The 17,098-nt window shown below is 38.8% G+C and overlaps 1 protein-coding gene across 3 annotated transcripts; it reads right to left on the bottom strand.

The window, feature by feature from the left end:
• Positions 1-852: 852 nt before the first annotated feature.
• USP1 (ubiquitin specific peptidase 1) lies at positions 853-15,479 on the bottom strand. 3 transcript variants are annotated; one of them, XM_067301342.1, is made up of 9 exons: positions 15,415-15,479; positions 14,665-14,912; positions 13,423-13,546; positions 12,958-13,065; positions 12,244-12,404; positions 10,982-11,697; positions 9,719-9,889; positions 8,367-8,568; positions 853-3,558 (listed from the first exon to the last, which is right to left on the bottom strand). In XM_067301342.1, the coding sequence occupies exons 2-9, from the start codon at positions 14,832-14,834 to the stop codon at positions 2,826-2,828; spliced, it is 2,385 nt and encodes a 794-aa protein (XP_067157443.1). In that variant the 5' UTR covers positions 14,835-14,912; positions 15,415-15,479; the 3' UTR covers positions 853-2,825. The 3 variants fall into 3 exon arrangements, with proteins under 3 accessions (XP_067157443.1, XP_067157442.1, XP_067157444.1); XM_067301341.1 differs by lacking the exon at positions 15,415-15,479 and adding an exon at positions 15,234-15,389; XM_067301343.1 differs by lacking the exons at positions 14,665-14,912; positions 15,415-15,479 and adding an exon at positions 15,234-15,388.
• Positions 15,480-17,098: the final 1,619 nt, after the last annotated feature.

Raw genomic sequence — 17,098 nt, 5'->3', positions numbered from 1 at the left:
CTTTAGCAGGATTTATAACGCAGGAAGCTTGGCAAGGAACTTCTGGTACAAGGGAAAACTACTCCTCTAACCTAATCTTTTTTTTTTTTTTCCTGTGAGCCATTTCAAAGGCCTATTTCAAAGCCCGGAGGCGTTAACAAGGCTTTGAAAGCAGTACAGGAGCCTCAGACACTCGCAAGGAGAATGCTGGGTGGGGGGGGAGGCTTGGTTCGCAAAAGATTTGTATTAAGACTTGCAAAATATTTAAGAATTGACAAAAAAAAGAAAAAAAAAAAGCCCTAATAGCCATAGAAGAATGAAACAATTTACAGTAATCCTCATATACTGTTTGTTCGGCTATGAAAGTGTCTCTTTGCATCCAGATCTTTGCCATACATCCTTTAGTTTCACTGACGAGCCCCATGTCAGTGTAAATCTGAATAGCTTCTCAGTACGCATAGCCCAACAGTTGTATGAAATTGAGGAGCCCTAATGTGGAAAGCTGAACAGGGCAGTCAGGTTTGCTTTTCAGTTGCAGCAAAGCGTAGGACCTGTAATACAGGACATCAGTTACTGTTGCAGATCACTAATGTGGGAAAGGCAGCGCGCACTTAAATTGAGCGAGTCTCCAGAATATCACACTTACGCAGAGGAGCATTTTTTTTCATTCAGAATATTCTAGCTGGTCATGTTTTGTGCTTGAGTACTTACAAAGAAAGGGTTTCTCAAAGTCATGTAACGTTATGATGGAAGGAAGATGGCTGCATCTTCTGTTGATTATGCTGTAACCACTATTTTGTTGCATATAACATTATTTTGTTTCCATGGAACATTTCCTGTTCCTACAGTTGAATGAAAAACATAAGTCCTGGGTTGACTTTGGAAAAATAAACTTTTATTTGCAGGCTGAAATTAAGCAAATCCCATACTGCAGGCAGCAGTAAAAATAGCATTCTGTAATTTGATTTGGCTATCCTTGGAAGGTAAGAGTACAATTATTTTTTGGTAGATAATTTCTTGTTTTAGACTACAAAATTATGTTGACAGTGCTTTGCAAAAGAAAGGGTCTCTGTGTTTGTAAATCTAGAATTTTTTTTCCCCCTACAAGAGAGATTAGACATCCATTCAGCATGAGTTTATAAGCAGCTCTAAATTTAGTCCAGCCTTTTTTACACTTTTTTTTATTGACAATACAATCTTTCTACACTGAAGCATATTTTATTAATACATCATGATCTGGAGTGTACAGCAAGAGTGAGGTCTGTACAAAATCAGAGGCCTACTACAACATGGAAAACATATCAGAGGTATTTTTCCTGAGTTATCTCAGTGTTTGTACTGCATTATAGTAGAAGATGGTCTATAAAAAATGAGTACTGTAGAATAAACTTGGTATAAGCTTTAGGGCTTTTTTTCTGTAAATATAGGTTAATTTTTATTTGAAAAGTTAAAATATGTCCTGAAAATGGGCATATTCACAGCCTGTGCATCTTTCCTAAACTGTCTCTTTAACAGCAATTCAAGTCACTCCATCCATGCTATGACAGGAGAAATAACTCATCCTTTTATTACCATATTTTAAAAGATTTTAATTGTCCACTGTCTGCAGGTTATAGGATGCTCCTTAAATTTTTAATTTCTAATACATAATTTAGGATTTTAATCTCTAGTATTTAATGGCAAACACTGCACTCATTTTTACAATAATGTTAGGTTCGGAGGCAAGGGAAGAGAGAAACTAACTTTAACCATCAAATCTTTTCCAATTAGAGTATGCTACTTTTTTTGGTCAGCCATTTAACTGTATAAGAATATTAAAAACAAGGGTTTTTCTTTCCTCTATCATTCTCACCTCTAAATTTCTCTAAGATATGTAACTTCCACACCTTTTTGTAACTATGCCCAACCATCTTCACTTCCAACTTTTTTCCTTTCCAAACACAAAAGTCTGATCTAGTCATCTCAGACACTCAGTGCATATCATAAAATTTTTATTTCATATATACATTCTTAACAAAGCATCAAGCCAAATGCTTTCGTTTTGCCACATTTCAGTGAACTCTAAATACAAGTTAACTGTTATAAGATCACCACTAAATTCCAAATCCACCCAAACAGATATGCAAATTAGAGGGCTTTACTCTTAGAAGTACAGAATATTTTAATTACACTACAGGCTCCCCCCTGTTTGGAAGTATTAGTCACACCTATTTACACTTTGTCCATTTAACACCTAATCAACAAGATGTAAATCAGACCATTCAAACATTGCTATTAAGTTCAATTCCTTCCAATACACGGAACAAGGTTACAAGACCCTTTTGTTGTGCTTTGTGTTGCACTGAGCACTACAGAACTGGATAAAGAGAATGTCATCAGTAAACCATGTAGATTACCCAAAGACTAGATATGAAGTATTACTTCTCAAGTTACAAAAATACACAACTTCTGGATGAAATTTGCTAGTTAATATACATTTACTCCAGAATATGAATACAAATAACTTTTATTAAAAAAAAAAAGCTAATAATACAAGAGGCATATCTGAGAACTAGAGTTGTGTTAAAACCACTACTGTGTATCGTAGGCATCATTTAGGAACTATACAAATTTGTATTCCTAAAAGGTAATATCACTATTATCCAGCATAGAAGTTATTATGTGAGTTAAAGTTCTATGACATGGTTTGTTAATTTAAGTTGAGCCACTTACACAGAACAAAAAGACCAGAAACATTATGATCCAGTAGCTTCAAAAACAAACAGCTGTTTCTTCAAGGTAGTCTTGATGCAAATCAGACCAATAAGTGTATGCAAATCCCTAATATTTACATTCAAAATACAGTCTCACTCTACAATTTTCTTATAAAACAGCAGGTAAGGAGTTGATGTGGATGATGATGTTGGAGAAAGAGAATTCAGAAAGTCTTTTTCTTCTGTAACCTTCACTTCAGAATCATCAAAAAGCAACCACTTTCCTTCATACTCTTTCAGGCTCTGTAATACATACAAAGCTTTGTTTTCTAGTCCACTGAAAGCAACACCATTTTGATCACTGTGTTCTGTATTGAATTCCACATTTCCATTTGTGCTGCTAGACTCAGAATTTCTGTTTTCAGTGACTATATTAAGAAACTTATCAGGATTAGCTGGTTTGTTATTGTACAGGTCACAGTCAGGCTTACTCTTCTGTCCCCCAAGAAGTCCAACAGCTTCCATGTTCTTTTTATTCAAAACTTTACCAGGCTGTGCATTTCCATTGACTCTAAAAGAGACTTCACCATCATCGTAGTCTTCAGCAACAGTTCTTGCTTCCTCCTCATTCAGTGGTTCTGGTTTAATCATTTCGTACATTTGGTCAGTGATGAAGTTTCCCTTATCTAACTCTAGGCTATTAAGATCTGTAATTTTGACAGAGGCTGTGTAATGTCCACTGCTAATTGTAATGCCACTGTGCATTACCACTGCAAATAATCCGTAGGTGTCATTAGTTGGTTTTGTGCTCCATTCTTCTAGTGACAACTTGAGAGGCGTCAATAAGGGAGTGTTTATCTTGGACAGTCCACCATAACAATCAAACCTTTAGAAGAAAAATAAAGTTAGACCTCTTGCTACATTAGCTTACAATATTGCTTTAAGTGGCCCGTATATTGTGTCTATATTCTTTTCCTTCTATTAAAAAGGCATAGGAGATCTGAACATAACAAGTTGCTCACTTTCCAACTCGCTTATTGTAAGTATCCATATCAGGCTTCCCTCTTTAGTAAAGACTTTTTTCCAAGTATGTATACTGTTCAATATTACAGCCTAATTGGTGCGTGTTTTAACTATTTAACAGTCTCCCTTTTTCTGAAGTATCAGCTGAAGTAAATTTTAAATAGTGACTAAAAAAGGAGTTATCTTAATTGGTTATACTTTCACTTCCTACTTTACACATTTGCAAATTCTTCAACATCCAAGGTACAGAGTGAGCAGGTTTTTTTCCAAAACCTTTACAAATTTGTTAAATAAAGGAATATAAATCTATTTTCCCTTCAAATCTGGGGCTTTGCTACAGTAATTTTTCCTCATATCATCTTAATGCACTGTAGTGTATTTCCAACACTGCAAATGATGGTAATCTAAGGATGGTTAAGTTATTAATATTATTTTCTTATTATTAGGGATTCTCTATTAACTGTCCTATGTTGCACAGTTTCTTTACACAATTATTTGGCTGACTTATTTTGGAAAAGTATCTAATATTCCCATAAATATTTTGTATTTTGTTCATAGCACAAGTTTACAGTGCAAAAAGTTTAAATCCTTTCACTACAGTAAAAATCATCTAAAAAGTCTGAAAAGAAAATAGAAACGCAGGAACTTAATCAGCTGTTTAACATTATTGTGTATTAGTTTCTTTGAATGATACTGATCTTACATAATTCACATATTGCTTCAGCCCAGTCTAATTAATCCCTGAGTTTTATTTAATGGTACTTTTTATGTCCTAATAGACTTCAGTGATGTTTCAGTCTTGCTCATCTATTAGGATGTTGTTGGGAAAATGGGGGAACAGGGACAAACCCTATAAAACTTAGGCTCCAAAGAGCTAACTATTATTATCCAACTTCTATTTTTTCATAAGAAAGGAATATAACTATTTTTTAATCCAAGGAAAATGTATATAGGGCATAACAATGTAAGCATAATTGGAATATTATTTTTGTTTTTCTGGGTTTAGTTTCAGTTCTGCTGTGCTTTTAAATGTGTAAATTGATGTTCATAGCCATAAACCCTTATAAACAAATACATTTACACACACACAAATGTCCTCAGTCACTCAAGTCTAACTGAAATCTCATTTTAGACCTAGGCTTACCATGAACATTTGACTAAACCAAAAGAAACAGAAAAGAGCATATCATCAGAAACACAATAAAATTTAAATCTTCTGAAAATCCCTATTATTACTAGCCAGCAGTAGAGAGATTCAGAAGAGAGTCAAGAAACAGAGAAACTGTTTACTGATACCCTAGATCAGAAATCCAGTTCCATTCAAGCACACTATGACAATCATATTAACATAAAACATTAAAAAACAGGCTCTACCTTTCTTCTGAATGAGATCCAGCATCAGAAAGATTTGGAGAGGAGGAAATAAGAGAGGAAATCTTTTCCTATTAGCTTTTTGTTCTTCTTAATGATAAGAATCTGAAGACAGAAAAATTGCATGCCAAATACTCTGCCTCCTCTGACTGATGCACAGTAGTTCATACACAACAAACTTGCTTTCTGCAGCTGCATCTGCTGTGGTCATACATTAGTGGAATTTTACCCACTGTACTGAATTAATACCTCAAATTATTTTAGACTCTTAAAGAATTAAACTATTTTACTGCAGCTCTTCTAACACATAAGGATGCCAATACTCCATACAAAAAAGATTCCCAGTGGCATAAGCACTACTTCCACTAGTTAACACGTGTGTTTCAAAACCTTCAGTAAATCTTTAAAAACAAACAAACCAACCCACCTGCCTTTACCTTGTTTCATTTCAAAAGTCAAAAATCTAATTTTCTCAGCAATGCTACCTGTTAAGTTTGTATTATAGAAATGCTTAATTAGGTGTTATCAGTTACACGTTCTCTCTTAATAGTTTCCAGTCTGAGCACTCATCTCTACTAACAGAATCTAGCTTTTTTTTTCCTCATACTTGCTGAAGAAAATTACTCATTCCCAGGCAAGTATGTATTTGCACTGGCTGCTTTATTTATAAAGAACCACTTTGCAAGCCAGCAAAGATGGAGTAAAGCTCTATTAACTGCCAAAATTTACAGCATCACTGCTTTCTGCTTCATTTCTCATCGTCCTTGATAGTATTATTTAAAACTCAGATGTCAGAAAAATCAGTAGAGCACAAGTGAGAAGCAACCAAGGTATCATAATTTGTCTTGGAGCTAAGAGAACAGTGATATGAAGATTCTTAGTTTAAGGGACAGCAAAACAGTCTGTTATTACTTTTAGAGAGAGCAAACTATTGCAATCCCATCTATGAGGGGACTAGTATTTTTACCATAAATATTACAAGTTTACATAAGTCAACTAGGGGAAGCTCCATCAGAGCTCATAGTTCGAAAAACACTATAGTAACTCCAGACACTATGGAGTAAGCCACTGTTCTGGTTTACCATTCTTTGCTCTTCCCATTTGATTTGCAGCTGTGTTTATTAATCCCAGTGTAGCTGTTTAGAAATAACATGGGTTTGCCTGACATAAAATGCCCAAGCCAAAAACTGGGAAACAATCTTTTAAGCAGTTTCAGCTTCATCACTGACTCCAGTACTATGTTTGATTTTTCCACTCTTACTTCCTTAATCTCTGGCTGCTAGCACTTGGCAGAAAATGCATGACATGATTCAAAGGACAAATAAGGAAGAGTACAAGAGACTGGTTCAGTCTGACCTGGATATAGGTCTGAATATTTTGGATCGAGGACTTGAAGATTACCAGGACAGAAGAGGTAAGTAAGTTGGCAAATGTCTGGTTAACCTGCAAGCTGCAAATACTTCTGCATAGAGACAAAACAGGAGCATATGTAGGAACAAACTGAAAATCCGTAATGTTCAGGTTTCCTCTTAGGTGAACATCTCAGGCTGTCTTTTTTGGATAGCCCATAACACTAGGATTCCATCTCACATCAAGGGCTACTCAGTAATAGCATAACAATTTTTTTTTAAAAACGCCTGATTTAGTTGGCTTGCTTCTCTCTGCCTTGTCATGACCAAAGAACTATCTATGTTATGATCCTATGCTTGTGTGAAGAAGCGTTAGCAGGCATTATGCAGATGTTTCCTTTCTACTTTGTCAGACAGCTAGATACTCCTCAGAACAGATACTAAAACCAGGCAGAGTGAAAATTCCACTTTTTAAAATCTTAGCAAGCTACCCTTAAAAATACCTTAATGTAATCCTTGAAAATATGGGTTATTAAAAAAAAAAATTATATTGACTACAGTTATCAGCATTTGTTTACAGAGAGCATCCCATGACAAATCATCTGTCAACTTATATTTTGTACTTGTACAGTGCCAAAGGGCCTATAGTTTTAAAATATATCATAAACTAAATTCCAGTGAGGAGCTCATGCAGTAGACTTCCTACTGTCAAGATGGCTTTGAAAGTCTAAAGGCGACTAAATACAAGGCACAGGGAACTTGGTGCATATAAGGCTGAATGAGTTTGTGGCTAAATGACTTAGTGTAGATCACAAAGGAGCTCTGTTAATTCTCAGAACTACTTCTAATCATCAAAACATCCTAAATTTACATGAGGTTATAAAGTACAGGACAGGCTGCAGCAGCGCGTTACCTCTCTTCAACAGACGCCAACTAGTGAGATACTGAACCACCCAAAGTTTGTTTTCTTTTGCTGCATCCAACAAAGTTAATGCAGATACAAAAGTTATTTTCAGTGAATATGAGGAAAAGTTGAAAATACAGGCCAAGTCTACAAATGCTACTAAAATTGTATAGTCACTCTCAAAATGCAGTTAGCTTTGCAACAATTTTCTAAAGGATGTGGGGGAACATTTTATAGCATAACAAGTTTATCCTGATAAGGCCTAATGTCATTTTTCATCATTTTTCCACTAAGATTCAAATAGAGTCTACTGCAAAACACTGTGCATAAACTGTCATGGCATTGTTCTATTTGTGTACAGCACTGTGAGGTTATAGGTAAGTTTGGTTGGTTGGGGTTTTTTTTTGAAAGAAATACCTTTATTCATACTTACGAATCTAGGGAAAAAACTCACGATCTCTTTCAAAAAATAAGGAATTCTACAATATATAACATCAAACTGTCATTGCTAAGCAGCTGAACATTAATGACATTGATACTGTTGTGTTTTAAAGGAATGGATCCATTTTTTCCTATAATGTTAGATCTTTAAAATGTTTACCAACTGATTTTTTTTTCTGAATTTTAATACTCCCAATCAACTGGAGACTGAAATACTACTAGCTCTGACCATGAAATTCAGTTTTGTGCTCATCACTTCTGCTAAAGTACTTAAACCTACCTCTAAACGTGTGCAGACAGGGGATATTAAAAGTAAACAAAATTTTACAAAACATTGGGATTTCAGGCTGTGCTGAGAATACAGGTAAAACAATTTTTTGCAAGAAGCCTCCTGAAAGTATATTTTCCTGAAGATAATTTCAGCCACTGTCTTTAAAATTAAAAAGCCTTTATGAAATTAAGGGCTGTTTCCCACTGATTTAAATTGAATTCAATCTAGAAGTCTGTTCTCATTTTTTGAAAATATAAAATATTTTCATCTTTTCTGGTAAGATTTCTCCTTCAACAGCACACTGTTTTGTAGTATAGTGTATCTGTAATACTCACTCTAAGCCACTAGCAGCAAAGCACTTCAAATGAATTGTTATAACTTCAGGCATTTTATCAAATAAAAGGCTGCGTTCTGCTTCTGTGTAATGATGACAGTTTTCACAGAAATATTTATCCTCTCCCACAATCCTTTCCACTGAAGCAAACTGTGAAATTGCCCATTTTAGAGTCTTCATTTCTGTTTTTGGCTCTGGAGAAACTATAAAAGAGAATCATTACATTCACAGATAGTTATGTACATTTCCAATGCAACCCCCACCAGAATTAAATATGCACATGTACACACACACACACACAGTTAAGACGTGTTCAAGAACTAGTAATTATACTGTAAAGAGTACTCAATATGTATGAAATAGAAAATTTATTCAAATCTTTGAATGTTTTGGGAGATGGTAAAAGTATTGCTAATAGATTTTTAATCAAATTTTTCCATCTTACTTAAAATATACAGTCTTGCTAAAGATTTCCTTCAGAGGTACCTGTATGAATTCTGTTGACATATCTAGAAATTGGATACATGTATTTGAGACCAGAATTTGACTCAAGGCAAGCTTCCAAAATTATCAGAAAGCTCCCTTTCACTTGTTTCATTTCATCCTCACCAACAGCTTTGAACTGTTAATGACCACATCATTTGCACTATCAGTAGTGTTTTACACACACCCACGCACACACCCACCTCGGAAGTCCCTCAGCGAAACAGGAAAGGCAAAATAGTAAAATCTGCTCCAAATTAAGACCATGGGAACTAAAATTAGTTTAAAACTCTAAATTTTAAAATGTGTTGTCACAATGCTTACTGCATCTACTTTTGAAAATAGCTATGAACTAAGTATATATCACTAATATATGTGAAAGATTTCAAAGGATTTCAGAGTTAACATTTACAAACAAAATATCTGGCATTAAGGTAATGACAGTCTAAAGAAATACTGAAAGAAAGCTTTTTAAAAGTGAATTCACAAAAAGCCCTGATTTCTGATTTATTTTTTCAAGAAAAATTGCAAATATTTTTTCTGCTTTTTCTTTTGTTTATAAGAATTTCCCATCATCAGACCCAAATCAAGGAAAATATCTATTTATAAGCAGAAAACCATGCACATAAAAGACTAAGTAGTCTATGCTATGGGCTAAAATCTGAGGCAGCTTTAATACTGTCTGGATCCATCTACATTATCAGTGCTCTGTTTCCAAAGTCTAAAGTTAATCAGGACAAGAGATAACAGAACAGCCTCTAATTTTAACCAGCACAGACAGGAACACTGTTCCTTAATAAATATGGCACTGCCTTTCATCAGGGGCTGTTTGAAGCAGACACATCTCAACCCTTTTCCATAATTACTTACTTTCAGAACTCTCCTCAGTTTTAGAAAGTTCATCTTCTTGCACTGGGACACTGATGTCCTGAAAGTCTTCTCTCCTTTCAGTAAAGCACTCGCACTCCAAGCATCTCGTTCTCAGTACTAACTGGCCCTGGAACAGTTTCTCCACTAGTTCAAAAACGGCCAGCTCTGTACCTAGAGAAAGTATATGCCAGATTACTCATCAAGATGTGTTTTATTCAAAAGGTAATACAAAAACTGGGTATTCTTCATGGAAAAATCACTGTGTGCAGACATGGCCTTTTAAGGATTCAAGATAGGAATAAAAAAATAAATAAAATACTGCACTCATATGCAGTGTTCACAATGTCAGCTGCTTTGAGAGCAGTCTTTCTATTGGCTCTCAAAGTTCTGTTTTAAAAATTAGGTTCTTGTTTTATACTAGGAGTATGACAGTGCCACATTCTGGAAAATTTGGGGTTTTGTCATTAACAGTCAATACTAGTAAGTAGGCAGCGCATTAAATCTCCTGCAAGGCGATCACACTTGTATTTAGCCTCTGTTCATCCTTACTCTTCTCCTCCAGTACTTTCTGAACTAGTTGGCCAGTTTTAGTTAAATCTGCTAAAGAAATGGAAATCTCAAAGATTCTGCATGCCTTCAAAGTTTTGTAAAAATTTGCAGTTGGATCAAAAAGAAAGTTCCAAATTAGTAACTGCTAAATTCATAGTGAAGCCCTTCCCTTCAACAGTTACCTTGTTTTGTTTGACACTAACCTGCATACCTGCCAGCCAATTAGCATATATAGTACATCCTGCTTCTTTCCTAGTCCTTGGGAAGATTGAAAATATGGAAGGATTGGGGAAGTAGGAGGCAAGAGGATATTTGGTTTGTAGGAATTTAGGACAAAAATCCACAGCCAATCAGGTTTCATTCAGTTGGTACCTTACAGTAATCTTCCTGTACATCTTGAATTCACTTGCTATTTCTAAGAATGACAAAAATTAGCGAGAATATAAACCTCGTAATGTTCTGACTATATCACATCGTACAACGATTCTGCAATGTTAGAGAATGCCTCTTAAGATATAAGTTAAACAGTTCAAGATATAAAAAAAAAAAACCAAACATGTATAGAGTAAGTTCTCTTGGATAAAAATCTTTTTCAATTCCTGAAAACATTATTTGGTATTTAGAGAGCTCTTTGCTATGCAGTCTGAAGACTGACTTCCCACACAGTAATTTCCTAATCTTACTGAATTTAGGACCATACAGATGTTCACCAACCTTCCTTATTTGGTTCTTTTTCAGTTCCTTTTTCACTATGGCTTTCCACAGGAGATGCCGGTTCATTATATTCTTCTTTAATATTGTTACCATTTTCACACTTTATGGATGACTCTTCTAGCTCACAGTCACCATATTCTTTCATTGGGTCTTTAGATCCCAAGTTTGTAGTTAACTTTCCCAGACTATAAAATTTGGACAGAATACTAGGCTGTTTGCATGACGATTTTAACCAGTTTAATCTAAGCCGTGACTTTTTCTGTGTTGGCTTTGCACTCTCATTTTCAGTGGAACACTTGGCAATGGCATCAGTTTGATTTTCTAGCTTTTCTCCTGTTGCTTTCCTCTTTGACCTGGTTTGTCTTTGATTTTCTTCGGCATTTTGCTCTTTCGATACTTTGGATTTTTTCTTTGCATTGCCACCCTCAGTATCACTTTTTCTTTTCCCATTTCCTTTCAGTAGTTTATCTTCGGATCTCTCTCCAGCATGGCTACTTGGTACACCATCCTCCTCCTCAGCAGGACTGCTAGTTCCACTGTTCTCAATATTTTGATTAAGTTTTTCCTCCAGTTTAGCTGTAGGCTCTTCCACAGGCAGTTTGTTCAATTCTTCCTTCTTCAGTATCTGGCATGTTTCTTGAATGTTACCTAGGATACACTGCAAAACTTCCTGGGCATCATGCTGCAAATAGCCTTCATACATAGGGTTGAGCTCTCTATTAAAAATAAAAGTAAATAAGCAAAACCATGAAGACTAGCTATTCTTTGCTAACTAGTCAACACGATTTGAGATATATATTAGGGAAGTTTGCATTTAATAATAATAAAAAAACAAACAAACAAAAACACACAGGGGAGGATCCTCTCCAGGGCTGGACAGAAGTCCTATCTGTCACAGGTAGTTATGGCCGGATGCAGAAGAGCATATAAACCCATTCAGTTGCAACCCAGCAGTGATCCTTCTTAGGTCAGTGAGAATACTTACATACTCCAAGTACTGTTTTAAATCCACTGCTGTATTTAAATTACGTTCTTACAAAATCAAGATTTACTTCCAAATTTATTATGTCAAAGAGGTAACAAAATAAACATGAATCTTCCCTCGAAAACACAGAAAAACTTACTTCCTAAAATGTTATCCAAAATTTAAGACTATCTCCCACCCATAACTCTCTAACGCTGTACTGTACAGTTACAATGACCTCAAAACTTTAGGTGAAAGTTCAACATGTGTTAAACAATGTGTTTAACATAATATGTACCTAAGGGTATTTAGTAGCCTTCGTGGCTGAGTAGCAAGTTCATCTGTGTATTTTTCTGGATTTAAGAGAAAGCTGGCTTGAAGCTGTTCAACGGAAAGAATCAACGAGTGCAAACTGCAGATTAATTCATAACTTGCCAGTGGATCTTCTTTACAACTTCCCTGTAGAAAATAATGTTAAAAAAAAAAAAAAGAAAAAGTTTTGTCTATAACAATAGTTTGAACTTTTTCTCCTGCCCTCACTTTGCTACTTTTCTAACAGACATTTGCAGAATTTATCTGCTATGGGAAACAAGTGATTCTCAGTCAATATATTGCTCTTTTGCCAGTAGAAGACAAATACAAAAGCCAAGCAAACTGCTCATTTTAAAAACCTAAAACAACCATCTTTGGCCAAACCCCAATTTCCATCCACTTAAAAGAGTATCATAATTATCTTAATATGAGAAATGGGGGGAGATATGTTTTTGAATTTCTATTAAACTTAAGACTTCTGCTTTCAAGCTTTACAGGAACTCTGAAGAACAGCATCAAATTTGAATACAAGTCCAAAACAGCCCAATAATATCTTTACGTTAAATGGCACTACAGAAAGCCATACTGCAAATCTTCTTGTATAGAGAGAAGAAATCATAGTTAAAGTTACATTATACTCCTGGCATATAGCCTCACTTGCACAATGGCAAGTAAAAGAACATGTAGTGAGAAATATTACCTTTTCTGATTTTTGTTCTCCTTCATCCTTCAAAGATTCTTTCTTCTTTGAAATGATATTATATAAATGCTTTACTCCAGTTTTAAAACCAGGGCAGAAATATAACACCTAAAAGCAACAGTTTAAAACAAGATAATAGTTGATAAAGTAAGAAGTTATTCAAAATACACATCCACACTTAAGATCAAACCAGCTTTACATCTCCCAAGGCTGCTGCACAGCACCCAAAGATACATAGTTATTCATGGCAGGGAGGTGGCCAGAGTATGTAAACTGACTGACTCAATCAAAGCAATCTATGCTGCACGTATTTCCTGCAGTATCATCTTTTTTTTCCCCACTGTAATTACACTAGCTCTATACAATATCTAGACATCTTCTAGATAAAGTCATACTAGGAATCTCATCTGCTTGTGCTTAATCAAAACAAAATGATGTTTTCAAAGCCCCTGAACATGACCTTACCTGAAGTATGCTGTTAAGGTAACAAGTGTTACCTAGATTGTTCAAGCCCACGAAAGGCAACATGGTGTCCTTCTTCTCACAGCTAACAAGCGATGGAGGCTGTGCTGCAGGAACAACCTGATCGCTATTAAACAGAGAAAATAGTATGAGACACAATTTTTGAAAATTACTCCTTCTAGTACACGTGTACTTCTCTCTCCTGGCCATCTACCATTTCAGAGCTAGCTTATAAATTAATGACTAATAAACATAGATCAAAACTGTGTTAAACTATTTCTGAAAGTCTCAGTATGGCTACCTTATGGAATCAAAGACAGACCCCTCAACTGAAACACTTCTTTCTAGCCACATTCACAGAAATAGACAGGTTTACAAGAAATAGGCAAATCTGCCATTAGTTCCAATACATATTTTTTGAACAAGATCAGGAGATTGACTTAAGGAACAAAAATATTTCTCTTTAGGATGCTTTTCTATGTTCTTGGTCTGCTCCTAAGGCAACACTAAGAAAAACATGCCTAGCACATATTTTCCTATTACTGTCCCTGCTCCAGATTCATATCATATAAATGCCTGAAAACATACTAAAAGGGTAAAAACAGTTTAAGAAATGAACCTGGCACATTATATAAGTGTTAATGCACTGTTACTTATATAACAGGACCAAATCTTAATGTCTTCAATGCACTTGTAATTTACCATGATTAGACAATTTTTCTTTTCCCATTAGAACTTTCTCACTACCTGCAATGAAATGAGTTGACAGGCTTGAAACACCCTAATGAAAGTTAGTAAGCAGCATAAATAATGCTTTTACTTGGAGCAGAAATAGCATTTAAAATCCAGCATTTTTCAATAAAACAAATTTTGTGGGGAAAAAAAGTTTTTACATTCTAAGTAATTCATCAGAATTACTACCTTCTAATAATGTGTAATAATGGTATCTTCCTCAAGTTATTAAAAAGTTCTTGCCAACTAAACATCCATAATGAGACAAGTTTATTCACTTGTTTTCTTAAAGGACTCAAATACAAGTTATTTCAGTTAGATTAACTTGGGTCAAGGGTTTATTTAATACATGTTGCAAAATATATTGAAGCAAAAATATGTAACTTCATAAATGGATGGCACAGCCATCGCTCATCCATTATATTAAACAGAACTCTCTGAATTATTGGACCATTTCTTGCATCGATTACATCACAGTCAGAAATTCTTATTCAAAACGAAACTCTTACATACATTTCAGAGCCTCTGTATTCTGAACTCTTTTGTTCATTTTCTTGTGACTCTGTAAAATCCAGTGCTCTTTTCGCTTCCTTTTTTTGGAAAAGCTTCAGGGAAAGCCTGTTTTTCTTTGACGGGCTCCCTCTCGAAAGCCCGTTACTGTCACTTGGTAACACACCTGGCATTTTTCCTCCCTCACAAACAAATAAGGGGCGGGGGGGACAAGAGCAGCGCGGACAGAGAGCTGCGAGCGGCAGTCACACCTGTCAAACACACACAGCGTTACTGACTGTTGTAGCGGCAAGCGGCTCCCTTCCCGCCCCGCCGCTGCCGCCGCCGCCCTTCCCGGGCAGCAGCCCCCGCTCCCGCCCGCCGCCCAGGGGCCCGGGACGCCGCCGCCGCCCCAACCGCCCCCGCGGCCCGCCCGGGAGGCCCCTCGCGCGCCGCCGCCCGGCCCGGCCCGGCCCGGCCCGGGGGGTCTGAGGGGGGCCCCTGCCCCGGCGCAGCGGCGGCGGCAGCCGCGGCCCGGGCCCGGCGGCGGGCGGGGGCCGCGGATCCCCGCGGGCGCCGCGTCGCCTCCTCACCCGCTACATCTTCGCGCGGCCCCGGCCGCCGCCGCCGCCTGCCGCGCGCCCGCCGGGCGGGGGGCGCTGCCCGGACACCCCCTCCCCGGTTGCTATGGAGACTGCGGGGCGCCCCGGCGCCGCGCTCCCCACAACGGGAAACTTGGCGCGTTTTCCGCGGCGCCAGGACCCGCGCCCTCACCCCTCCTCGCGCCCAGGCGCTTGCAACCGCCTCGCGCAAACGCCGGAGCGGAAGCCGCCGCCGGCACCCGCGAGGACCGGAGGGCCATGGCGGCCGCGAGCGGCCCGCGCCCCAGTGGCGTGCGGCAGCCGGGCCAGACCTCCGCGCGGGCCGCGCCGGCAGCGCCAGCGCCGCGCCGCCGTGCCCGCAGTCAGGCAGCGCGGCGGGCAGCCCGCGGGGTCCTAGCTGGGCGCGCGCGGGCGCTGGTAACGGCCTGGCCAAAAGGCCCGGGCTTGCGAGGTGGAAAGGGAGCGGGGCGGGGCGAGAGGAGGCTGGGCTAGACCATCCCACGGAGCGACCCCCCCTCCCGGCGGGGAGTGGGTTGGTCCCGCCCTGACCCCGCCCCCTCTGGCCTCTGCCAATCAGAGCGAGCGGCGCGCGGCCAATGCCGGCCTGGCCGGGGTTGAACGTCCCTCTCGCGCCGTTCAAACGGGCCCGAGGTAACGGCCGCGCGGGGAAGGGGGCGGGGCGCGGGGCGCGCGCCTCCGCGGCGCGGCTGGGGAAACCCCGTGCCTGGCAGCCCCGCCCCCGGGGCTTCCCGCCGCCGGGGGGAGGGCCGCGCGCACCGTGACGTCAGCGCCGTTGGCCGGCCGCGCCCGGGGGGAGGAGCTGCCGCTGGGGGGCGCCCGCGCGCAGCCGGCGGCGGCCGGTTCGGGCCGGTTCGGGCCGGGCTGGGCTGGTGGGGAGGGAGTTCATTTTCTAAATACGTAGACTAACTGCATCACTAGCTTTCTGCCTTTTTTCACTCATAAACCAAGGATTAATGTCTAAATTCCTGTGAGAGCAGTGCTAAGAAGTTCGGGTCGTGTGGCTGTGAAGAATCCAGTTAGTCATAGCCTTCGTCAAGGCTGCGCAAACCCGCGTGTAGGCACCACATACCGGCAAAAGCGTGTTTTGGCAGTTCTGGGGAAAACAGTAGAGATCAGCCTGTTCTCTGCTGTAAACCCCTAGAGAGGCAGTTTGCTCATAGAGCGGTACCAGAAATCTGCCAAACCTTTGGCTCTAGACAAGGTCTGAGTGACTGATTGTGGTGGTGGTTGGAGTAAATACGTATATTACACCAATAATACATGTTGCAGCTATGGATTCAGCAGAGTGTTTTACAAAAAGAGCTAAGAGGGTTTTTTTCCCCCCCAGCCTAATGGTTGTGAAGTATCTCTCTTTACCTTTGGAAATGTAGCAAAGTAAATTTTAGGTAGGCCTCTTAACTCCATTAGTACATGTTCTTTATGAACAGAAACGGTTCTGCATAGCCTGAAGAGACATGCACTTTCCCCTTGTAATAAAAAGAATAAAATATTTTAAACCTAATGTCAATTTTAAAGTGAACATCTGTGGAACAGAGAATCATTCTGCTTATGAAAAAAGGCCTCAATAATTCATTCGTGGCTTCACTTCACAATTATAAGCTCTTGCCTTTACTTATGAGATGGCCTCCATATTTAACAAATTCATCTGGCTCTGAAAATTGCTCCTTATTTACTCCATATAAGGTCTTATGTTTTTCACAACTCCTATCCACTGACAGGACTGACAAAGTGAGATGGGAGAAACACGATGGAGACGTTGATGTCATAAATATTTCTTATAAAATATGCATCAGCTATGTTTATATACTATGATCCTACATAATTTAATATTGCGC

The sequence above is a fragment of the Apteryx mantelli genome, chromosome 8 (assembly GCF_036417845.1).
Source record: "Apteryx mantelli isolate bAptMan1 chromosome 8, bAptMan1.hap1, whole genome shotgun sequence".
Classification (NCBI taxonomy): Eukaryota; Metazoa; Chordata; class Aves; order Apterygiformes; family Apterygidae; genus Apteryx; species Apteryx mantelli.
Note: the sequence above shows the minus strand (reverse complement) of the source record. Positions and strands in the feature narration are given on the sequence as shown.

What these genes read in the sequence shown, in the direction of transcription:
- USP1 (XM_067301342.1), bottom strand. Translation starts at nt 14,834, where the DNA reads ATGCCAGGTGTGTTACCAAGTGACAGTAACGGGCTTTCGAGAGGGAGC. An exon ending in AACTGAGGAGAGTTCTGAAA is followed by an intron (nt 8,569 to 9,718) that starts GTAAGTAATTAT and finishes TCTCTTTTATAG; the next exon opens with TTTCTCCAGAGCCAAAAACA. An exon ending in TTTGCTGCTAGTGGCTTAGA is followed by an intron (nt 3,559 to 8,366) that starts GTGAGTATTACA and finishes TTTCTTCTAAAG; the next exon opens with GTTTGATTGTTATGGTGGAC.